Source organism: Bacillus rossius, chromosome 17 (assembly GCF_032445375.1).
Source record: "Bacillus rossius redtenbacheri isolate Brsri chromosome 17, Brsri_v3, whole genome shotgun sequence".
Lineage (NCBI taxonomy): Eukaryota > Metazoa > Arthropoda > Insecta > Phasmatodea > Bacillidae > Bacillus > Bacillus rossius.
The window spans coordinates 30,459,546-30,486,304 of record NC_086344.1 but is presented as its reverse complement, the minus strand read 5'-3'; the positions used below and the strand labels follow the sequence as shown (position 1 = coordinate 30,486,304).

At 37.5% G+C, this 26,759-nt stretch overlaps 2 protein-coding genes across 6 annotated transcripts in view; one reads left to right on the top strand and one right to left on the bottom strand.

Moving 5' to 3' along the window:
* Window positions 1-26,759, bottom strand: part of LOC134540940 (rho GTPase-activating protein Graf) — a 189,710-nt gene that overhangs the window by 161,456 nt on the left and 1,495 nt on the right. The gene's annotated exons all lie outside the window — the stretch shown is intronic.
* On the top strand, window positions 6,694-9,902 carry LOC134540941 (tigger transposable element-derived protein 6-like). The gene is made up of 2 exons (XM_063384026.1): window positions 6,694-6,915; window positions 7,651-9,902. Exon 2 carries the CDS (start codon window positions 7,926-7,928, stop codon window positions 9,462-9,464), a length of 1,539 nt encoding a protein of 512 aa, XP_063240096.1. The 5' UTR covers window positions 6,694-6,915; window positions 7,651-7,925; the 3' UTR covers window positions 9,465-9,902.

Below are 26,759 nucleotides of genomic sequence, written 5' to 3'. Positions count from 1 at the left end.
GACGTCACAATGGGATATTTCGGACACACCTGCATCGTCGGGCCAACAAACTCTGCACGTCTCGGAGAACAATAAAAAGTAAATTGAAACAAACAAAAAAAAAACATTTGGCGCTCGTATCTCGGGCCGACTATTGCAGCACGAGCCAACGAACAAGCAGCTACAAATCAACCCAAAAACACTAGGCTCCTTTCACACTATACCACATATTCGTCCGGGATTTCATCGGTTGTCGCAGCCACGGACAGAAGATACCATTTATGCGTTGTGCTATGTTTGGTCCAAAAATTGTAAAAGAAAAAAAATGGGACTTAGCTGTGTCATGGACACGGCCGTGTGTTATACGTGAATACGTTTACGTAACAGGTAATATTTTCTATTTTAACACCATATATATTCACTGTAACTATTTTACAATAATGTTTTATAGATGTAATCGATAGATTTTTGACGAGAGCTGGCGATTGAAACTGAAGCGAACGTCGTAGCTTATCCGAGTCAAAAGTTATACTAAATGGAAATCTCGAAACGCAACAAAATGACCTCAAAATGGCTGCGCTTCCCCCTCCACCGCGCGCGATGCGTCACAGTCCTCACTTAGCGTAACGAATTTTTTGATCCTTTTGCTATCCAGTGGTGTAATTAAATTTTGGATGGCGATGTTGGATATGTAGCGGCAACACCAAACTGTATCCCCCGATTTTGTTATCCTTCGTTTTTTTGAATTGCCTCCCACTATGTAAGCAATATTAAAGACGTATTCACGTCAAAAAGAAGCGAAATAAAACTGTTTTGGGTACTTCCTCTTTTAATGAGAAGGAATTACATAGGAGCGTCTATTGTATTTCAAGAACTGAGACAAGGCGAAGATAATATTTTGTAGTTATTTTGGTATGCAAGTGAGAAATTACGATGAACTTCGTGGACTTCTCAGAGTTCATTTGCAACGTCAAAAAAACGTCGACGTAAAGTTCACTATTGTTGCGCACAACTCTGGAACGAAACCTCACCCGGTAAGCTGCCTGAGTGTGAACGCACCCACACTGCGCAGTGTACTGCTACGCAATCATCCGGCAGGTCATCAGGAACCAGGAAGGCAAAATGTCCTTGTGTTCGTTACTGTGAACACGCTCATGCCTCTCAATGTACCTCGGATAGTGTGGAAGGAGCCTTGACTCAGCTATGTGTGCGCCCGTGTTTAGCGTGCAAGATTAGATGGCAACTACTCCACTGGTGAAGACCGTATCGTCACCAACACGGGCACCCTAGAGCCACACGAAGAAATGGATACGCCATTTCATCGCAACTTGGAGTTGTTTGAGGAGGAGCTACAGTGAGGCAGCTGAGGCGACCCATCACAGCATCATTGTCACCCACTTCTTGTTAACATAACTTAACTAACCTGTAGTTGACTCACGTCTATGAGTATCACGAGGCACTTAACCAAGTACATCATCTCTCTGGGACTCCTTGGACAATCTGACCGAGGGCCCATCCAACCTCCACTAGCTGTCCAGGCTTGTCCCGGAGCCGTGTGGCCATGCTACGTCCTGCCCTTCGACGGAGTGGGGAGACCCCCTCCAGATGAGCTCCAAGTGACCAGAGCCACCAGCTGCCAGTGTATGTCCTCGCCATGCAACCCTTGGCCGGTGGAGGAAACCCTCGGCGGGGAGTCCCGACATCAGCAGGGATCACCTCGCACTGCTGCCTGGATCTGCTCATGTACGCGCGGGCTTGTACGGTCTGTCAATCCGTGGACTAGCACGGTACGGGACGCAGGAGAAACCTGGGAGCTGGTCCCGTGTCCCTTGGATACACCACCAGATTCGGTGCCCCCAAGCTTATAGCGTTCTTCTCGGATACACCACCAGATTCGGTGCCCAAAGAGCTTACAGCGTTCTTCTCGGATACACAACCAGATTCGGTGCCCCAGAGCTTACAGCATTCTTCTCGGATATGCCACCAGATTCGGTGCCCCAGAGCTTACAGCGTTCTTTTCGGATACACCACCAGATTCAGTGTCCCAGAGCTTACAGCGTTTTTCTGGGATACACAACCAGATTCGGTGCCCCAGAGCTTACAGCGTTCTTTTCGGATACACCACCAGATTCAGTGTCCCAGAGCTTACAGCGTTTTTCTGGGATACACAACCAGATTCGGTGCCCCAGAGCTTACAGCGTTCTTCTAGGATACACCACCAGATTCGGTGTCCCAGATATTACAGTGTTCTTCTAGGATAAACCACCATATTCGGTGCCCCAGAGCTTACAGCGTTCTTCTCGGATACACAACCAGATTCGGTGCCCCAGAGTTTACAGCGTTCTTCTGCAACCCAGGTTGCAATTTTTTCCACAGCAGAGGCCACGCCCAGACTAGCCATTACCACTACGCCATTGATTCTTCGCGGTGAGCCGATGACCTGAGGGCCAGGCAGTTCTGACAAACAACCTCCTCCTTCCCCCCCCCCCCCCCCCCCGGGTGAAATTTCCGAGCCATCAGCCTTTACCCGCATAAATGACTTTTTCCACCTCACCAGATACCTCTTCCCAACATCTCTGAGAATTTTATTGGACGAGGACTCCCCGGCGGAGCTCACTCTGGTAAACACCTTTGATACCCCGAGGACGTAGTGGATGTCCTTGGTTGCGGAGAGGCAATGTATTCACACCCCTGCGCCCTTTACGCGACCTTGTTGTTGTTCGGATACGAGAGCTGGCAACAGCTCCGACACCTTCAACGGCAGGCACCATATTCCGCAGAAGTCAGGATCACTCCCAACAACAACAACAACACCGACAACATAAAAATGCCTTCAAGAACAAAGAAAAAGTTTTTTTTTTCGAAGCGAAACTTCTTCACAGCCGGTAAAGTAAGTCGAGGCGAAGAAGTCATCCGGGCGTAACGGAAAAAAAAGAAACAAAAAAACTAAAAGAGCAATGCTCGATGACGAATAAAGTAGTAGAGTTAGAAAACTGTGTGACTATTTTCAGGTTTCTCGCCGCTACGTTTTTTTACACAACTGTGAAACTCCAGCTTGAACATCCATTGTGTACCTACTTCACTGCTTAGTTTTATCAAGTGGATGATTGAAGTGTGAAGTTTCACGTCTAAGGCACGCCACTGTGCAGCTACGTCGACTATCGAATTATTTATCATTTGACTAGCAAACCAAAAAATTTAACAGCGCCGATGAAAGCGAAAAAAAAAAAAAACCTTGGAAAAAATAGTGAACATCGGCTTTGGACCCAATTTTTCTTACAAAGAATTTTATTTACTGCTCATCTTTTAAAAAAAATCATTAATCTGTTGGTGTTATAAAGTTTTCCTTTGGCTTTGTGAACTTCGGTTGACGCCAGCCGCCACAGATGGCATTTACGTTCCACTCGCGAAATTACTCCCACCGGAATGCCGTGTAACCCAGGGCCGAAATGTGTTGCAAATGAAACAAAAAAAAAGTATAATTGATTTGCAAGCATCGTGTTTGTAAAATAAATAATAGTTTAAAAACTAAAAAATACTCTTTTATAGAAAATCCAACAAAAATAGAAAATAAATTTTAATAAAGTTAAATTAAAAATAGTGTAAAATAAAAAAAAATATGTTATTTAAAAAAAGTGTGAAGTGCTATTTAAGATATTATGAAAATGATAATCCTTCTACTCATATCTGTCAATAAAATAATCATAACTATTGACACCATGCACCCCACACTTTTTTTAAATAACATACTTTTTTTATTTTACACTATTTTGACGTGCCGTCTAATAAATCGACGAACGCTGGCTGCACGCACGAAAAATTGTCCCACTATGGATGTGTCCTGTTTACGCATGCGTGGCATCTCTCTGGTATGTTGCGGACGGTACAGAGAACCCGGCCGGCACGTGGCGGCGTACTGCTCAGGTTTCACCCCGCCATGCTGCAGGGATAGGCGGGTCGCGCCGGTTGGATCACGCCTGCGCATGTCGCCACACACGGCTTGGGGCAGACGACAACATAGCGGGGTTCGAGGTTATTGTTGTGCACCGCGCCACGGGAGTATATTCGCAAGGAAATGGCGTTCTTACAAGTACGTATTATTTTAATTACTAGTGTAAATCAGTATATTTAAACAGTGTTGTATGAGTATTGTTTTAGCTGTGTAACTAAATATTTATTGCTGGTATGATACTTTTCACGCTTTAGTTTGACATTGGTAATTATTTGTCATGAGTTATTATTTTATTTGATCAACTAAATCACACACCGTATTATAGTTATGAGCCCACGAGCATGTAAATATTTCGAGTCCAACAGAGAATATGCTAGTTAAAAGAAATTCAAACAAATATCGTGCGTGGAATATTATTAAATTGTAACATCTGAAACAATTGTTTCCAATATGGCCTCATGGCTGTACGGTTAGCATTGCTGACTACCAATCGATAGATTGACGGATAGAGTCCCGGCGGCTGAAATATTTTTTTTTTGTACTTGTAAAAATAAATATGGCGCGCACGAGACTTCAAAAGTAATATATATATATATATATATACATATATATTTGAATTAATGAATGCAAATAAAAGTAAATTTATTAATTAAATTGTAGATTTCATTTCACTCCTTTGTATCCATAAATTCAATAAAAATGATTCAATTTTATTCATAAAAGTATGCAGAGGTAGATTTTATCATACAAAAGATAGAAAAAAAATTTTCCTCAAAGAATATAATATTTTTAATGCCTAAATGGTTTGGTTGCAAAAACCTATTATGGCTCAGTCTCAGGCCGAATATGATATTTCATTTTCTTCTGGATCAATCATTTCATCAATGTTTTGTTATGACGTTGTCACGTTAAACTGTCGTCCGTAAACCGACTTTACAGACAACCAATTTGTTTTTAATTCAAATTTATTTTCTATTTTTTAGTTGGATTTTCTATATAAGCGTGTTTTTTTGTTTATTATACTATCCAACTAAGTGTAGATTTGAAAATATGATTTAATAATTAATTACGTGACAAAGTTAAAATATTGTAGTGAAAAACGAACGATATACATAGCTCATAAAAATAAACAGTATTTTAAACGCAAACAAACAGCTAGATACTTGGTTTCTATTGGTCGCACGAAGAAATGCAAACGATGTAGTTGAAGAGCTGAGCCCTAAACTGTTTCCAACGAAACGTGTGACGCCGTTCCATTAGTCACAATGCAATGTATGAACACATTTATACTACGACGTAACAATGTTATACATTAGTTTTAAAAAAATTAAGTAGCGACTAGAAATTAATACATAAACATTATTTCACTACTACCAATGAGATCCGGTGGTACAGTGCACTAGGCGCTTGCCCCAAAGAACACGCGATCACAACGCTCCGGGTTCAAACCCCAACTGCTTCTAACATGAGGGACTAATTTTTTTTCCCGCAACCTAAATTACTACTATAAGTCCAAAACACATTATCAATGAATTGTACCTACTTTAATATATAATTAATATATTAACTAGGAATTTTTGGGATATATGTTGCTCAATCACGTCGTCAATTTGTGTACAATCTTTAACACTCATGCTACACATAGTTTGAAATTCCACACTTTAGGCAGTGTAATTAATAATAAAAATTATATTTCTTATATAAATCATGGGAGGTATGTTCCCGCCAAATATAACCTCGAAGTAATTTTTTTTAAATGAATACAGTAGAGAGTTCTTGGCAGTTCGTTCGTTCCCAGGTTCGTTAGCATTGTATATTTTATTATTTATTTAATCTTTAAAATTAATTACAAAAGCACACTGGGACTCTAAAGAACTACACACTAACAGGAAATCATTCATGAAACTAATCAAGCGGGATGTATGTTATATGGTATGATTTATAAACATTGAACATCTACATCTCTTTTTGAAAACTTGCTGAGTTTATACTTTTTTAAAGGTTAAAACATATCTGATCAAATTAAGAAGTATCATGGATTACGCCCTACATACTAACTTATATACTTAAGCTCTTTACAATATAAGTATATATGTCACACCTGTGACAAGCAAAAATATTAATATACATAAATCAATGTTGGTGTGCTCGTCTTCTGTTTTTTAAAGTAATACACGGAGTTAGATTGAGATTATTTGTAAATGTGTACCGAATTCAAACAAATTAATATATATATATATATATATATATATATATATATATATATGCACATTATCTTATGCCGGGAATAAGCAAGTTTTTATTTTATTACAAACTACTTTAATCTCATTTACTTCGGGTGTTGAGATCATAACAGGTCATCGACAGGGTTTAAAAATTACTCAAAAGTTAATAACGACGTTTTCAAATGACCGCCTTTAAATTATGAATTCGAATTGAATAATTATTTTTTAAAGATGCAGGCCGGCCTTATGTGCACTTAATAAACTATAAAATAAGACGAAGCTTTGAAGCCATGTCATACGTCATAAAAACATTATTTATGAAAAGAACATAAATGAAAAAATTTAAAAAAAGGCACCGTATTATTTGTATAATGTATACAAAACGTTAAAAATATTTTTTCCACATATTTGTCTGATTTCCGTAGCATCACTGCTGCGTCATTTCTAATACTAATGTGTGTTCGTACTAAAAAAATAAATTCGAAAGAATTCGATATTATTTTGCAATAAATTATAATAGTTTTTTTTTGTCTTTATGTAAGGTCCCTGATGGTAATATGGCCATGTTGGTAATATGGCCATTTGGCTGCCATTGACGTAGTTCGTGCGGATACCGATAGAATGTGCTGGCATGTTCTTCGGAACACCATTGTCGAGAGCTCACAGATTTGCCGGGTCCGGGCAGCACGCACACCACCAGGGAGGCGCCATTTTCATGGGTTTTTGCTGCGAGCAGAGAACTCTTCTTATTTTACTCCGGTAAGTTTATATTTTGTTTTAATAGTGTACTACTAGATATTGTCAGAAATTTGATGTCTCAGTGCGTAGATTTCTATGCTTATTTAAATGTATTTTAAAAAGATTTATTACCTTCAACCATTTAAAAACTATAATCGACTTTTTGAAATGTCACCCAGGTTGTTGATATGGCCAACCATGTGGCCATATTAGCTGCAGTTGGCCATATTAGCAACCTTTTGTGAATGAAATGGTTTATACATACTGTATGTCCCCTCGTAGGTAAATTGTTATTAGTGTATGTGATTTTATTATTTATTACGAGTTTATTTATTACTGTAATTAATATATACCTTTACAGAGACAAGTAATAAAAATTACAGAAAAATGTGTACCTCACACAGGATACCTACCTAAAATGACAACTTAAAAAAAACTCCTCAGATGCCATCACTGGGTATATTTAAATTGTTTTTGTCTGGTGCATTTTTGCCGGAAAATATTTATTAAAGTGCACAATGGAAAATATATTTTTAAGAATAATATGTAAAAATGTAATGAAGTGAAAATATCATGAAACTTGTTTTGCAGGAAAATATTTATTGAAAGAGCACACTGGATATTATATTTTCAATAATTCTATATAAAAATTAATTAAATTACATAAAAAATATCACGATACATTAATTATAGCGCCAAAAATAATAACTTATAATTAAATTGTAACTAATGTTAATTATTTGTTTTTTGTTTCAGAAATGAATCCCTTCAATCCACAAAAGAAGCGGGGTAGTTGGACACAAGATGGACTCAGCAAGGCAGTAGATGCTGTAAGACTTGGCAACCTATCTGTTAATGCAGCAAGTAAAAGGTATGTCGTGCCTAGGCGAACCCTTCGCCGTTATCTTTCCAATAACCAAGATGTTAAATAAAAATTGGGTTGTAAGGCAACACTCAAAACTGAGGAAGAGAGGGAACTTAGCAGGAGAATAATTCGTCTAGCAGATGTTGGTTATCCACTCACATCAAAGATGCTCAAGTTAAATGTTTTTAAATACTGCCGTGAAAATGGGATAACTCACCGGTTCACTAAAGAAACTGCAGGTCGCTACTGGTTGAATGGCTTTTTGGCCAGAAATCCTGAAATTAGCAAACGAAAAGCTCAAAGGCTAAATCCTGCCCGAGCTCAAAAGCTTAACAAATTCATAGTTGGAGACCATTTTGAAAAATTGCAGAATGTCCTTGCTGAGAACAAGTTTTTAAACTTCCCTGAAAAAATATTCAACATGGATGAGAAGGGTTGTAGGTTACAACTGCACAAAGATCCAGAGGTTTTGGCGAAAAAGGGGTCAAAGCGCGTCCATATTGTTGCAAAGGAACGTGGCGAGAGTGTTACTGTTGTAGCCTGTGGAAATGCTACTGGAAATGTCATTCCCCCAATGATCCTATTCCCTGGATTAAGAAAAAATCCAGCTTGGGAAAAAAATTTACCTACAGGTTCAACAACAATAATGACTCGAAAAGGTAGCATGACAACCGAATCTTTTGTGTCCTTCCTGAATCACTTCTCTAGGTTCAAGCCAAGTGGGCCTTGTCTTCTGATTTTTGATGGGGCTAAGTCACATTTAGACTACAGCATATGTGAAGTTGCAGAACAGAATGAAATTATTTTGTACTGTCTTCCGTCAAACACGACTCATGAGTTACAGCCTTTAGACAAAGGTTGTTTCCAAAGTTTTGAGATTTTTTGGGATCAGCACACACTCCTTTATTTTAATATGCACAAAGAACAGCAAGACATTTCCAAATTGAACTTTGCTGATGTTTTTACACCAACATGGGAAAAGTTAATGACACAAGCAAACATGAAAAGTGGATTTAAGGCTACTGGCATTTTCCCCTTCAATCCGTTCGTGATTCCAGAAGAGGCCTTTGCACCCAGCATAGCTACTGAGCTTCCGCCACCTAACACAAAAATGGCAGACGAAACTGTAACCGCTTATGCGTTGCAGGAACAACATAATGCCAATGACGACCATTCATTGGCAGGTCCGTCTGGTCTACAGACAAATGTTAGCCAGCTTGGTTCTAGACACAGCACCAGTTCATCATCTGATTCAGATATCACAGGAGACTTGGCACAACCTTTAAGTTCTTCAGATTACTCTGATAGTTTGCATATTCCCGAAAGTACTGCAAATCTGTCCAGGCGTGGTTCCATTGGAGAAATGCTACCTACACCAAAGAAAAAACGGAAAACCACACGGGTTATGAAACCTGCTATAAACAACAGGGGTGTTGTACTGAATAAATCTTTATTTGAAGATAACAAGGATGTAAAGTTAGATAGCAGCAAGAACAGTGGAAACAGCAAAAAATATAATACAAAGTCTGTTCGCCAGATGACTGCTTCAAAGAAGTCTGAGAGTTGGTACTGTGCAATTTGTTGCAATGATGAAGTGAAGGATATGAGACTGTGCGGAGTTTGTGAAATATATGTCCATGAAGAATGTGTTGGCCTCACCAAAGATCACAAAGAGTTTTTTATTTGCCCGAAATGTTTATTATAGTGTGAATATTTTGAAAGAGACCAATATGTTCCTTGTTAATTTAATATTTTATCTACAATCTGACTTTCATTATCAAAAAATAATAAAACTGTATTTTATATGTTTTAAAAAATATATTTGCTGTTTATTCTTATGTATGTATAAGTAAATATTATTTAATATTCATCAGAAATACAATTCATTTATGATTTGTGCTAATAAACCTTATTTTTAGCTTCCTATAAATCATTGGCCATATTAACATCACATGCTTTTAATATGGCCCAAATACATGTATTTATTATTTTTCAGTTATTTTATAATGACATGTATTAAAAAATGTTTTGTTAATGGTTTTTGACAAGAAAAACTGTAGATATTATGTCCATCAAACACTTATGGGGATTTCCCGAAAACTAGATAAAATAAAATTAAACAAAGCTTAACATGGCCATATTACCATCAGTGACCTTACATGGTATGGAATTTTAATTTATTTATTTTAATTCGATCAACTGGTTTTGCGGCATTGGTTCGTCTTATCAAAAATTGTTTAAAATAATTTTTAGAATATTTAAAATGTATCGTAATACATATTAGTTAAACTATAAAAAGTATTAATAATTTTTTGATACCTTTAACCTGTTTATATCACCCTTAGCAGAATGGTTGGTTCTATAAAAAATTGTTCCCGACAAATTTTTTATATAATATTACAAGGTTTAGAAAATATTTGATACTGATTACTTATGAATAGCAATTATGGTTGGTCAAAAAGTTTCAAGGAAAGTGAAATTCGTCATATTATGCGAATTTTCTGACATTTATTTCCCCCTTAGGACAGATTTTGCGATTTTGCCCGTTTGCGAACTCGATCGCTTTGTGCAAAATTACACCAATTATAAAGTTAATAAAAGAATGTGATGTATATAAACATTTTAGTGGGGTTTTGGAGTCTATGAACCATAAAACGAAAAAATTATATACGATTGCAAATGGACTGTATTTATTTCTAAAGCAATATAAAAAAAACAGTAACATATTAGCATGATATTACGAAGTGTTATAGTACATATTACAAGAACAGCACCCCGCATATGCATCATGCTGTCCACCAACACTGCACAACTTTAGATGAGTTAAGGCTTTATATGATTTCATAACTGACGAGGTAAAAAGGTTAAAATATTACTTTAGTTTAAATCAGTACGGAAATTAAGCGTGTACAATTCAGTCACGTGTATCATATGAATTCCCACGGTGATGTAGTGTAGAAAGTCTGTCATTCAAATGACCAATGACAGCATGAGACGACCTGGTATATATATTGTTATCAGTGGGAGCCCAAGGGCTATCTACCACTATAGGTACTATATACTATAACCGCGAGTGGTTTTAACGGATAGCTACGGAGAAAAGTGAATGACTTCTATGGTTACATTAAAACAAATTAGAGATCAAAGAGTAAAGCATAGTATTTACATAGTTCAAAAAAATAAAACACGATATATATATTTTTTACCTTAAACGAAAACAGCTAAATACTTGACTTCCATTGATCGCACAGAAAAATGTAAACGGTTGAGCTGAGCACTACTAAACTAATATGTGTGTCTGAACAACAGGGTAGACCGAAAACAAATGGTAAATTTGTTAGAGTATAAAGGTTCTATTATTTTTTGGAGTAGTTGAATTTTAGGGTTAAGGCATAAAAAAAAATATTCTAAGTAACGTCCTGTATAAGGCACAACATAGTTTCACTTAAAACCTATGAACATACGTGATGAAGTGTCATCATTCCATTCCTCATAGTTTTTCTAGGCAACGAATGAAAACATTTATACTACGACGTGACAATGTTGTACACGAGTTTTAATGACGGTAAGCTCTGGCATGGGCGTCGAAACCGGGGGGGACGGGGGGGACACGCCCCCCCCCCCCAATAATAAAAGTCTTCAATTTCGTCCCCTACAATAATATATTTAGTTTCGTAGTTATATTATTACTATGATTTCTGTGATACAACCCATATGTTGCGCATGGTGCATTTAGTCCAATCGTGGTAATGTGAGCACTGTGTTTTTACAAATTTGTTCTCTGAAAATATTTTTTTATAAAAAATGAATTATATATTGCAACCAACTATGACAAGAATATTTAGGAAAGAAAAATTCCTAAAAACCACCTTTTTTTGCACCTTAAAACCCCAAATTTTCCCGGGAGAGGACCCCCGGACCACCCACTTTTTTTCTGGACTAAATACTTGGCCACAGGCAACACATGATTTGAAAGATCGCAGTTAGAACTCCACCTGCTGCTTCCTACACGAGGTAAGAGATTTTTTTCTTATGCAACCTAAATCAATACCGTAAGTCCAAAATCATATTATTGTACAACTGATATATAAATACGTATTTATAACAGAACGGATTTGGGAGCGTAAAGAAGTGTTAAATTAATTTTTTTTGTATAAAATCATAGGAGATAAGTTAAACAGGTGTCTTTCTTCTGCGCTTGTTATATACACAATATTTGCGAAATAACCTTAAGGGGCCCGCCTCGTCAGGGGTGTATGTGTGTTAGTGAGGCGGGATGATAAGTGCGACGCTCGCTTGTGCTTCTAGCGCGGTGTCTCCTCTGGACTGGCGCGCAGTCTTCTCTTCGTCAATTGATAACTGTGAAATTTGTGCGGTGACCGTATTTTTATATTACGGGGAAATGAAGAAAAAGGTGTAATGCAAGTCCCTTCTTAAGTGCTTTCAAGAATCTGTACCACTTGTTTTACGCCTAAAAATTACTCTGAAAACATGCGTTTCAGCCATTTTAACTCTTCTAGAAATACAGTTTAAAAACATGATCCAAAATTAAAAGTACTTTTTCGGGCCTCAGCGAACTCTTAAATGCTTTTTTCGTAAACATACCCCACTCGGATATCTTGAGTAGTTTTGAAATAGCGTTGTTTTTCCTGAAGCTCTGCACACCGTGTGTGTGACCAGGTAGGCGGGCCCCTTAACATATAATTATATAATATAAAATTGTTTAATATTATAATATGATGTATTAAAATAACGATGCAAATTTTTGCAAAACTCCGTCCGCCCCGGGGAGAAACCCACCTGCCAATGGCTTCCGCGAGGGAAACGCAAAAGAAGCGCTCCCTTGCGGAAGCCATCTTTCAGCGGATTTTTTGATTCCGCCCTTAACCGCTCCTCCCGGCCCGACTGCAGCGACACTCGGAGTTTCCCAGCAACGAACGCTGCGCAACGTTCGTGTGAAAAATCTCCGGCGGCCGGGGATCGAACCCCGGACCTGCTGGCCGCGAGTCGGACACTCTACCCCGGAGCTACCAGGTAGAGCGGCGGTGAGTAGTCACGCGAAGACCGACACCTTGCCCCAACCTTGCGAACCAACACGTCAAGTCTGTTATAACGTCTCTCACACTTTATGCGTAACAACGTAGCTCTCGTTGTATGAAAAATTGTAATGCAATTCCTTTTTCGGAAAGCAAGGGTTTGGTAGGCCTACTTTTATCGAAACCATTTTACAGTGTACCTATACTTGCGTGCAGCTAAATCCAGTGAGCAAAAATTGGCTTTTCTGTTTTTTCACAAAACATTAAAATTTTGCAGGGATTCCTTTGTCACTAAAATTTGTACTATATATAAATGTTTTTTTCTTTCTTCAAATTAACGTCATCTGAACGTAAGCTTAGCAAAATGCGCTCTGTCATGTAACCACGAAGTGCGAAAACTACGTGTGATTTGCGTCCAGAAATTAACTTATAATACTAAGCTCGGACACTAAATTTAAAAAAAAAAAATTCTAAATAAATTTGAATTAAAAATAGTGTCAAATAAAAAAAATATGTTATTTAAAAAAAAGCGTGTGGTGTATGGTCTCAATAGTTATAATTATTTTATTGACAGATATGAGTAGAAGGATTATCATTTTGATAATATCTTAAAAAGCACCCCATGCTTTTTTTAAATAACATACTTTTTTTATTTTACACTATTTTTAATTCAAAATTATTCAAATTTATTTTCTATTTTTTAGTTGGATTTTCTATAAAAGCATTTTTTTTTTTAGTTTTTTTAAACTATTAATTATTTTCTACTTTTTAGTTTGGTTTATTTATAAAGGGGTGTTTTTTTTTAACTGTTATTTGTTCTAATCTTCTATTAATTCCGTGATAACTATAAATAACTGTAATTATTTTCCAAATTATTAATGTGTACAGCTGTATTGATAGTCAATGAAGCGTTCCACATTTACGTAACAGGAATTTTGGGAAGGATAAGGATTTAGAAAGGATGAGAAAAGGACCTTCTCAATGAGAGTGTATAGAATATGTGAGAAAAATTAGGATAGCCCGGACTGGGATTCGAACCCAGAGCCTTCCAATGACATGTCGGCTGCTCTACCATCGGGCGCTCGATGTACGATAAATATGGAACAAGGCGCCCCACGCTTTTTTCACAATAATACTAGTATTTTTCATTCATTATTGTTTTAGGTTAATTTTAAAAATTATTTTTCACTTTTTAGTTCGATGTGCTTTAAAAGCGTGTTTATGAGTTCTTTTGAACTATATTTATTTTTCACTTTTTAGTTTGAATAGAAGGATTGGCGAAGTCCCAGACGAATTACAGTTGGATTTACGGCACCAATCCCAAAATTTGTTGAAAGAAAGCAAAAAAAAAAAAAAAAATTCAGCCGTGGACAGGATTAGAACCCACGACCGGTGATTCCGTAGGTTGACGTCAACGAAGGGTATTGGGTATTCGAGAGTTTTTATTTACATAAAGTATCCTTTACAGTGTTTTATACAGTATTTGTTGACATGCCAGCACTGTGCTCTTTGAACAAAATTTACATTTGTTACATTATATACTACATAGACAAAAACATAAAATACAGTTTATTTGAAGGAAAATTTAAAAAACCTTCTTGCAGTTCCGCTCGGCCAACAAACCAACTGTCGAGGATATTGTAATAATACTAATACCCCGAGTGCTCTAGCTGGAAAGTAGGTAGACGGTACGCATGCGCCGACTGCACGGTTGTCTCACTTGCTCTCACACAGAGGCTGGGTGAGGAAATTATTTAATCCTGTCGATCCTAATCAGGATAATGAGACAAACTTATTAAATTAGTGTATTGTCACCGGTCCTCGATAAGTGTACGAAGTTTAGATTAAATCTGTTCGTTTAAAGTGGGTCAAAATCGAGTGCAAAGGAGCCGGTTACAAACATACAAACAAACATACAGGTGAAGCTAATATAAAGCGTGTAAAAAAGCGTGTAAAAACTCCCGCGCCTTCGTCGACGAGGCAAAGTTTGGCACGCTGTTGTTTCAATCACCGCCAAATTGAAAAAAAAATCTAAAATCAATATATGTAGACATTTTACACACGTTAAAGTGTGTTATTTTTTAAAAGTGTTTTGTGCAATTCTGATAGATTCACAAGCTTAGTTAAAATAATCATAACCCACTCTCACTTTTCATTTAATTAAATGTCACCCACTCTCTTTTTTCTATGAATGTCACAAAGTTTAGTAGACTTTAATTATATCGCGCCAAAGACAAACTGAAAGAAAAGAGTTCGCACATGAGCGAAATGGTTTTCTTTACAATGTGCGAACTCTTTTTCTTTCAGTTTGTCTTTGGTGTGATATAAACAAAGCCTACTAAATATTGTGAAATTATATAAATTGACAAAAATCTTATTTTTAAAATTGAATAATGGAGTAATCTTATCAAATTAGTGTATTGTCATAGGTCCTCGATAAATCTACAAAGTTTGAATGAAATCTGGCCGTTTAAAGTGGGTCAAAATCGCACCCAAAGGAGTCGGTTACAAACATACAAACAAACAAACAAACATACATACAGGTGAAGCTAATATAAAGCGTGTAAAAATTGGTTGTCTGTAAAGTCGGTTTATGGACGATAGTTTAACGTGACAACGTCATAACAAAACATTGATGAAATGATTGCATACTTTTATGAAAAAAATTGAATCGTTTTTATTTTAATAATAAAATAATAAATACTTGAAATTATACTAGTAATCAGATTCACGTTTTTAAGTACATTTGACGTAGAAATTATTTCATATTACACATTTATAAACAAAGTTTTTTAAGTTTTCACTTCTGTCGGTGCGGCGCAAGCTTACAATGAGTGTAACGGGACACAGCGTAACGGAACAATGTGCGTAACGGGACACTTTTTCGTGCGTGCAGCCGGCGTTCATCGATTTATTAGACGTTTTCACGTCAAAAAAAAATTAAGTGTCGATAGGAAATATTTTTGATTTTTGTTATTACGAAGTTTAGTGTTGATTTCTTGCTGGTGTGGTCTTAACATCTTTTGTCCTGAAAGACACTCACTTCAAGATGACATCGTTGTCACAGCAACACCTTGTACGGGGTAGAGTCCACCCAGTGAAAAACATATCATCTCATGTCACGTTTCATTTTCAACAATGCCGCACATCATTTCCCTTTAGGATACCCTCTCGTTGACAGTCGCAAGTCTTTCCTCGCATGCATTATGCATCGTCCTCCACATGATGTGTATTTTTTTTTTTTTCACCTCCACGAAGAATGCGTGGAAGCGCAGCGAAAATACGTGAGATCTGGGGCACATCTTTCTGTCTGCTCTCTGCTTCAATTCGCGCCTGCAACTATCTGCAAAATAGCTGACTTGAACACTGGAGCCTTGGCGACATGTCAGGTTTTCCCGCTGACCTTGTTTACATAGCGGAACAGGCTTTCCTTGCACGATGCTACCGTCCCGCCCACCCGGGACACGTACAGCTTCGGAAGAAACCACGGCCGTGTGTTGTACGTGAACACGTGTACGTAACATACAGGTAATTTTTTATTCCTTTGTTGGCTTCAATGAGCGCAGAAAACCCATCGACGATCACACACATCACAGGAAGCCTTCTTTTCACAGACGAGAGAGCCAAACGCCTGATCGTGCATCTTCGGGGTTTTTTTTTTGTTCATTGTAACTCATGATAACTAATGGTCAACTAGGTTAGGTTAGCTACATTATAAATACTTTAAAACATTGTGGACGGTTGATTTGGTTAGGATAGCTACATTAAATATACCTACTGTGAAATCATGTAAATGGTTTCTTAGCCCTGGATAGCTACATATTAAAGTTATTTGCTAAGCAACCGCATAAAATGATTTTACAGTATTTTTAATGTAGCTATACTTACATAATATAACCAACCATCCACAATGTTTTAAGGTATTTATAATGTAGATAACCTATCCTAATCGACCGCAAAATTTAATGCCACTCCGGTTTATACAATAAGATAGAACGGAGAGAAAAAAAAGCGAGCATGAACTTCGGGGAACTTCGGGTGTGGCTCTCTCGTCTGTGAAATGAAGGCTTCCCCACACATCACACTCATATCCGAATGGATTGTTGACAAACGTCTTAGTGAAACGTGCACTAGCTGTTGCCCAGTGTGTCTTCATAATCGACGATCGTACACAATCGATGCCTACACAGTCCGGCGTCGATACAGAAGCGATTTCATCACCCACTTGCATAATTTCAACCGCCCCCAGCTGCAGATGTACTGGCTCCGTCGTTGATCCGCTCGGCCGCATTCGTTCTTTTACGTTCCCGGCACTGCTTCACTCGGTCATGTGGTGTTTTATTGGTACCATTAGATTGCTTTGGGAAGCCCTTTCCAACCGTGTACGATCTCTGTATTTGGATTTGGCTTTTTGACGCTTATAGGCTGACATTATGTATTTTTTATTTTAACACCATAAATATTCACTGTAACTATTTTACACTATAATGTTTTATATGTGAAATCGATCGATTTTGACGAGAACTGACGATTGAAACTCGAACGAACGTCGTAGCTTCTCCGAGTCAAAAGTTATACTAAATGGAAATCTCGAAACGCAGCAAAATGACCTCAAAATTACGGCGCTTCCCCCCTCAACCGCGCGCGATGCGTCACAGTCCTCACTTAGCGTAACAAATTCTTTGATCCTTTAGCTATCCAGTGATGTAATTAAATTTTGGATGGAATGATAGATATGTAGCTGCAACACCAAATTGTATCCCCCGATTTTGTTATAATTCGTTTTTTTTTTAAATTGCCTCCTACTATGGAAGCAGTTTTAAAAACGTATTCACGTCAAAACTACTCGTTTACGGAAAAGCATTCAAGAATACGCCATGGGCGCAATTTTCGCTGGTGCTTCTAGCGCGGTTATCTCCTCTGGACTGACGCGCAGTCTTCTCGTCGTGCATCGAGCGGCGACCGTGACATTACACGGCGGAGAAATGAAGTCCCTTTTGAATGCTTTCAAGACTCTGTACCTGGCGTTTCATGACTTAACAATTTTCTGAGTACACGCGTTTTCAGCCCTTTCCGCTCCACCTAAAAAAAATACAGTGGTCGCCTGGTCGGACGCAGAGCTCTAAGGGCGACACTGGCTCGCGCAACACACGCGTCTTCGCCTCTATGTTTTTATGATGGAATATTAAATAAGTAATTACGCTCATCACACTGACTCTCACTGACGTGACTGTTCAAAGCTGTAAGATACCACACTCGCACACTTGCTCTCTAGAATACTTGCTCTCTAGCATAAACTCTCTCTAGAATACTTGCTCTCTAGCATACACTCTCTCTAGAATACTTGCTCTCTAGCATACACTCTCTCTAGAATACTTGCTCTCTAGCATATACTCTCTCCAGAATACTTGCTCTATAGCATACACTCTCTCTAGAATACTTGCTCTCTAGCATACACTCTCTCTAGAATACTTGCTCTCTAGCATATACTCTCTCCAGAATACTTGCTCTATAGCATACACTCTCTCTAGAATACTTGCTCTCTAGCATACACTCTCTCTAGAATACTTGCTCTTTAGCATACACTCTCTCTAGACTAGTTGCTCTCTAGCATGCACTCTCTCTAAACTACTTGCTCTCTAGCATGCACTCTCTCTAAACTACTTGCTCTCTAGCATACTCTCTATAGCATGCACTTTCTCCTATACACTCTCTCTAGCATACACTCTCTCTAGAATACTTGCTCTCTAGCATACACTCTCTCTAGACTAGTTGCTCTCTAGCATACACTCTCTCTAGACTAGTTGCTCTCTAGCATACACTCTCTAGACTAGTTGTTCTCTAGCATACACTCTCTCTAGCATACATTCTCTATAGCATGCACTCTCTCTAGAATACTTGCTCTCTAGCATACACTCTCTCTAGCGTGCAATTTCTCTTATACACTCTCTCTAGCATAAACACTCTCTAGAATACTTGCTCTCTAGCATACACTCTCACTATAATACTTTCTCTCTAGCATGCTTGCTCTCCCTGCACGTCCCTATACCACTCACAATACTGTGAGTTGAATTTTTCATACCTGAAAACGTCCGTAAAACCACACGGTTTTAGCCTTTTGTTTTTTTTTCGCTGTTAAAAAAAAAGTACACGTTATAAATGAAAACACGGAATTAAACTTGTGTAGAAACATGCAACGGCTCTTATATGCTATTCTTAATCATACACTTATATAAACCTCGAGTGGTTTGTAAGTGGCGCGTTTTAACACCTAGAGCTCTGCACGCCATTTGACGGCCACCTTAACGAATATCACACACTGTCGCAGCTTAAAATGCCGCGTCGTTACTGAGCGGGTCCTAAGGCCGATACTCCAAGACACAAACATGTGTGTAAGTGTCGAATATGCTACACCCAACCGTGTTCCTAGTGCACATCAGCGCTCCCAATCCCCTTAAATAGGACAAGGCAATCCCCAATCCCCTTAAATAGGACAAGGCAAACGCTACTAATCCCCTTAAATAGGACAAGGGAAACGCTCCAAAACCCCTTAAATAGGACAAGGCAAGCGCTCCCAATCCCCTTAAATAGGACAAGGCAAACGCTCCCAATACCCTTAAATAGGACAAGGCAAACGCTACTAATCCCCTTAAATAGGACAAGGGAAACGCTCCAAAACCCCTTAAATAGGACAAGGCAATCGTTCCCAATCCCCTTAAATAGGACAAGGCAATCGTTCCCAATCCCCTTATATAGGACAAGGCAAACGCTCCCAATACCCTTAAATAGGACAAGGCAAACGCTACTAATCCCCTTAAATAGGACAAGGGAAACGCTCCAAAACCCCTTAAATAGGACAAGGCAAGCGCTCCCAATCCCCTTAAATAGGACAAGGCAAACGCTCCCAATACCCTTAAATAGGACAAGGCAAACGCTACTAATCCCCTTAAATAGGACAAGGGAAACGCTCCAAAACCCCTTAAATAGGACAAGGCAATCGTTCCCAATCCCCTTAAATAGAACAAGACCAACTCAAAATGAGATTAAATAAAAAAAAAAGTATTTGCAACCAGTCCAAAAATAAAATATAACGTGACATGATTTAAAAAACAAATTTGGAGTTATCTGTCCGAAACTATCTGATGGAGAAACTTTGAAGCCCTATTTCTTTCAGTATATCCCCCCAACTCCGTTTCTAAAGTAGAGTATGTCCATAGAAGAATGTCCAGTTACAAACATGAATAGTATAAATTGTAAGCGTTGTATTGTGTTGGTTCAAGGTCACAATTAAAGAGTAACTCAAACAGTTTTAGATAAGCGCATGCCCGAGTACTGCTTTGTTTTTTTTCTCGCTGACATTTTTTTAGAATTAATTCTTGGCTTCTGACACGTCGGAGATAAAAGAGGTTATAAAAGTAAAATTATGTAAATATAAATGTTGTATGTAAAATAATTCATGTTTAAAAAAAGCTAATATGTATCTACAACTTTGAAGGATCAAATAACAATCTTTCCATTGTGCAACTACTATCAATAAAAAAAATATTAAACCTCGTTAATAAAATTTTTCTTCCAACTATATATAACGCGTTAGTTAAATTTTGCGTTTATTATTAATATTGAAAAGTTTAAGCTGGATCAGTTGAAAAATAAACTCTGGCAGTGTTATAAGATTTTGAAATGTTTCGGTGAAATGTCAATGAGAAAATTGGAAGCCTATTTCGTCCTATGGAACACATTAAATTTTTTGTTGTAACGTACAGTTGTGGAGAAGAAAAATTTACAGTACGACTGGGTCTTGGTGGTTTGAAGAAGAGCTGAGGCTGAGTTATACAATAAAAGAACATAAAAGAAGAAAAGAAAAAGAACGAACGAAAGCAGATGGCCTTTCCGGGTTAATACACTGTCACGAATGCTGCAGGGGGATAAAAAAAAATTGGTTGTCTGAAAAGTCGGTTTACGGACGATAGTTTAACGTAACAACGTCATAACAAAACATTGATTGCATACTTTTATGAATAAAATTGAATCATTTTTATTGAATTATCACTATTTTGTACGGATACAAAAAATGAGTGAAATGAAATCTACAATTTAATTGATAAATTTACTTTTATTTGCACTCATCAATTCAAATATATTTATTACTTTAACGAAGAGATTATTATTTAACTACAACTTTTATACATGTTTGCTATTTTACTTATTCCAATCTGTGTTATTCTGTTAAGGATAGGACGATGATAGGAAAAGTAGGAAACGAATGGGAGTGTTTAAAGTTTAATGTGCCTCGAAAAAGTCAAATCGATGGTTGTTCCAATTGAGTGGAAGAGAGATAGATGCGGCGCAAGCGTAGAATGAGCGTAACGGGACAATGTGCGTAACGGGACACTTTTTCGTGCGTGCAGCCGACGTTCATCGATTTATTAGACGTTGTCACGTCAAAAAAGTACGCCTACGCTAATTTCGTGTGCTTTGGCCCGCGCACAATAAAAATAGTAGCTGAACTTGACATTACGTACTAAGCACTTTTGATATATTTATATGCGAGAATCCCGACACGACCAACATTATGTTGACGAATAAAAAAACCACGACCACAAGCAGTAAATACAGAAACATAAATTCAAAATATTTCAAGAGCAATATCTGTGTAGGTTACTGTAAAATAATTGTATGTATGTTATTCTCTTGAAAAAAAAATCATCATGTCTAGTTGAACATTCTAAGCACAGAAAAAAAATATGTTTTGGTAAAAAAAACTTACAAAAAATATGTTGACAGAAAATTTTTTCGTGAAAATACGATTTTCTACAGAAATAATGTTCACAGAAATACAAACACGTTCTGTTTCTTACAGAATAGTCTGGCGACAAACTCTACTTGAGCAACATTACTGATAAGATAACGTTATTTGAACGCCATAAATTCTTTGCAAAATGGTTCAGCAGTTTACTCACACAAACCCAGCCACACACACAAATATATTAATATATATTAATATATATTAATATATATACACACATATACACATTCATACATACATACACACTCACACAAAACACAATATGGTGATTTTCCAAAGTTATTCTAGGGTGAAAAAATGTTGTGTCGAACTTCTTCATTGTATACTTGGACACATGATTAGTTATTTATTTTTCTTTATTGATAGTTAAAAATTTAATGGTTATGTTCGCAGAGCCAATCATAGTAGTTGCAAAAAATATATAGTGAACTATTGAACACACACACACATTTATTTACATATATTGTAAGATTTAAATTTTAAAAAATGTGTTCGTATAGTCCATGCGTAACAACCGTGAAACCTCTTGCTTATTATATTATTAGGTATAGGAAACATATTTATCTTTGGCTGAGGTCGCAGATAAAAAAAAAGCAAGTATACGAGAGCTTAAATTATGCTATTACGCAAGTGTACAAGTATGTAGTATGCAAGTGTGCAAACATGCACGTATGCAAGCTAGCACATGCGAGTGTGCCAGTATGTAAGTATGCTGCGTCATTTCTACATCTTCTATGAGGAAGCCTAAGATGTACATCAAGTTCTGTCCCTGCCCGAACACGCCCGAATATTCACCTTCGGCCAACCTCGGGTTTATTGATATATATTTATATTTCTATGTTTATTTTAATGTAGCTATACTAACCTATCTAACCTTCCATAGTGTTTTAAAGTGTTTTAATGTAGCTAACCTAACCGACCACTTTTAATATTTGAATTCATTTTTCCTGCGCAAAAATAAAACAAATCCCGAGGTTGGCCGAAGGTGAATATTCGGGCGTGTTCGGGCAGGGACAGAACTTGATGGACATCTTAGGCTTCTCTCTTCTATGCCGTCTCCTCCTTTCTCGGTTCTTCCACCAATTGCTTAACTATTCCCCTCATGCGATCGGAATTTTTGTAACGCTCGAAAATTGTAACCCCTTTCAGCAAAGACGTTTCACTTAAAAAAAAAAAAAAAAAAAAAAAAAAAAAAAAAAAAAAACTTATGAAGACAGAATGAGAACATTACAGAGCGCTTTATTACGAAAGATTACTGTAGTTATTATAGTGAGGCTACAATAAATGCATTTCCTGCCACATCTAGCCCAGCATGCCTCATACACAGAAGCGACAGAAAATGTGTTTGCAAGAAGTCTGGTATTTAATGTCAGTTCACACACGTGTTAGCTATAACCATTTCTTCGTACAAACTTGACACGTGTGTTTCATGCATTAAATAACATTAATACTCATGTATTTATTACTTGTTTTACAGAAAACATCAACTATTGACTTAAGAAAAAAAGGACTTAAAAAAAACAATTAGATAAAATCCTAACTATAAAACCGTTCAGATTTATTTTCTACAGAAAACATGAAATAATTTATTTAAAGGAAAAAAGTATTAAAACAATTAAATAAAAACCCGCACATATAATACTCAAGCAAAATCATTACTTAAAATTTATATGTGTAAACGTTCAGACTTATAAAAGTCTACTGTTCTCGGAGATTTCAGAGTTACAGTTAAACAACTCAATCAAAAAAAAAACTTACCCGTCAAAAAATGTTTTAATGCTATTACCGAACCCCCTCCTACACGGAATCCTAGCTACGCTACTGCACAGATGTGTGATTGTTGGCGAGAGGCGTGTACTGTGCCCGGCAGATAACTTGGCGTCTGAGCTCCCTAGTCCTGCTGTTGTAAAGGAGAGGCGAAGAGAAAGCGATACCCTATTGTCAAGGTCAGTGGCCAGGTTTGTACTAGCAGAACAGAAAACATTCGGCGCGTGACTTCCTACACTACGTAAGTCTGTATCCACGCCCGTGGGGCCCCAGGGCGGTAAGGCCTTTTGGCTAAGAGTGCTGGGTTACCAAACCAAAAATGAGAAATCCTATGAATTGTACTTGTACTACATAAGTGTAACATTGTGTAAATTGCAGTGGTTGTGCTCGAATATTTGTACTCATCTGTGAGGAAAAGTAACAAACTACTATCTAAACCTGCAACGTTTTACTTTGTCCCATCAAATATACTTACGGTGTCTGCTAATTATTATGCTAACCAAAATTAATTGAAATGTTGTTAACTCAGTAACTAGCGAAAACCAGACACGATTTATTTTGGAAAACTAGGTCACTTAGTATCTAAAAGAAATTTAAAACTATGCTTCTCAATTCATTGTGTTCTCAAAGTTATCTTTAAAAAAAAAAAGTCTTACAAGAAAATGCAAACGACCAAAACATTACGCAATTGTAGCTCTCCGCGCGAAAGCTATCTCACAGTTGACGCAGGAGCCAGTCTTGCCCTTATCGTTCTCCGGTTTCCCTACCTAAAACGTGCCATTTAGCGCTGGATTTACATTTAACTAAAGATGGAGCTTGTTATGTTATATTTGCTGCTATAACTTCATGTCAGTCGTTTAGACACCTAACTAGCAACGTTAATGACATTTGAAAAAAATGCTTGTGTATGTGTGGCTTTATATTTTAATGCACCTTTAATCGATTATTTATTATAAATGTAAATACAATTTGCATTGTACTTCCACTTTATACCTTATATATATATATATATATAATATGATTTGTTTAATGTAAGTGTGAAGTTCTCTTTCCATGATAATTGATTGTATTATGTGACGAAAAACAAAATTAAGTTAAAATTAATTACTATTATTACTATTCGATTATCAGCATTCATAGTGTACAAACAATGCAGATCATATAACTTACAATGTTAAACTTTCCATTTAAGCCACTTTTGCGCTTTTTTGGAGTAATAGCAACTTATACCATAGAATAAACTGTTTTTATTATTTCCCGCTCTCCGCTGTGTGTCACTTTACCGCGACTCTGCGAGCTGCCACCTTCGCCTTCCATTTTCGGGTATACACTGAAGGGAGATATTTTCCTAACAGCCACTACACGGCTCTCGGCTACGTGTCCCCGCACCACCGCGCTGAGAGACGCTAAGATAACTGCCGGGCACAGTACTCACTTCACCATTACCTTCAGTGTGTGCGATCTCTCAAGGACAAACCCCCCCCCCCTACCCCCTAGAGGACACACACACGGTGTGCAGAGCTTCAGGAAAACCAACGCGTTTTGAAAACCGCTCAAGATATCCGAGTGGGTATGCTTACGAAAAGCATTTTAAGAGTTCACTGAGGGCCGAATAGTACTTTTAATTTTGGATTAAGTTTTTAAACTGCGTTTTTATAAGAGTTAAAATGGGTACAACGCGTGTTTAAAAAGTAATTTTTAGGCGTGAAACAACCGGTATATATTCTTGAAAGCACTTAAGGGACTTGCATTACACCTTTATCTTAATTTCTCTGCCATATAATGTTACGGTCACCGCTCAAATTTCATAGTTATCCTGTGACGACGAGAAGACTGCACGACAGTTAGGAGCCTTGCGCTTAGAGGCGATACCGCGCTATAAATACTAGCGAGCGTCGCGCTTATAATCCCCCCCCCCCTTTTTTTCTTACTAACACACATACACTCAATCACGTGACATTCAACCAATCAGATGGCCTAGAAACATTTCATCCGTCCGGTCCTTTCAAAACCTTACCAAGCTTCAACTTTCTACCGACGACGAACGGATGAAATTATAACCTCACAAATGCACGGAAGGCACTGTCTTTATTTTAAAAGGTTTTTAATTTGTTTAATTTCTAAGCTGCTTCCGTATCATGTTCTTAACCTTGCAAATGAACACGTTTTGAGTTTGATATTTGAAACAATAATTGTCAGAGACAAAATTAATTAAAGATGCAACGGGAACTCTAAAATGTTTTTAAATCATTATTTTAGAGTTTGTTTAATAATTTATAAGTGCTTGGCCTCAGGGGCGTAAACAGGGGGGGGGGGTCTAACCCCCCCCCCCCTTAGCCCCAATTATTAGTTATAATCTGAAAGCAGGTTAGCTAAAAGCCTGGGTGTCTTACTGCTATCACCGGCCACTGCACTGGAGGGGAAGAGTAAGCGAGCCCTACAGATTCTCCTTCCCTTCCCCTACCCCTGTCTCGAGCAGAAGCTATGAGGTTGTGACGCCATGACGGGTCCCAAGCTTTCAAATATCTTACACCTACTGTATTTAACCAGCGCGGTAATAATAAGCAGGTGTTGACTGGGCTTACAAAAGTGTAAGGATCGCTGTGTGTGTATAGATTTGAGACAACGACATGGTGTCGTGTAACTCTTCAAGCTAAAGCTAATTGTTTCCAGGAATAGATTAGTTCTGCCGAAACCCAACCCTTTTTATTCCTTTTTTTTTTGTATTGTCGAACTTCGAGCATGATTTATGATTTTGAGTGGACGTAAACAAGGCACTTGGATTGATAAAAATATCTTTAGTTAATTTCTTACTTCATCACTCAAACAATTTTTTTATTAAAAAATTAACAATATTTTTACCATTACAATATTTAAAGTTAAGTACCGAAAACTGCTAAAATAGCACTATTTTACACCTTATAATCCAAATTTTTTTCGGGGGTGAACCCCCGGACTCACCCCGTTTTAATAGGGGGGGGGGGGGGGAACCATGCTTCTTAACCCCCTCCCCCCCTTCCCATACACAAATCCTGGCTACGCCACTGCTTGACGTTCATGATAGTCAGAGTGGTAAACGTTTAAAAAGGGAAATTTCCTCGAAAATATAAGCCCCAATAGACGTTGGCAGCAACCAAATAGAAAAATATGATGGACGTGCGGATCAATGTGAACGGACTTTCTGACGGACGCGAAGGTTCATATAGACACCAGCTTCACGGTTTCAATGCGATTTGAAGATAGTTACGGGGGATATGTCTCGTTCCAGCTTCCAGGTCATTATTCTATAATTACTTTTAACAATGTGAAACTTATAGACTTATCAAATGGCTAAACTATAACTACTTAAAGAAATATTATACATACACATATACACATACATGGCATACGT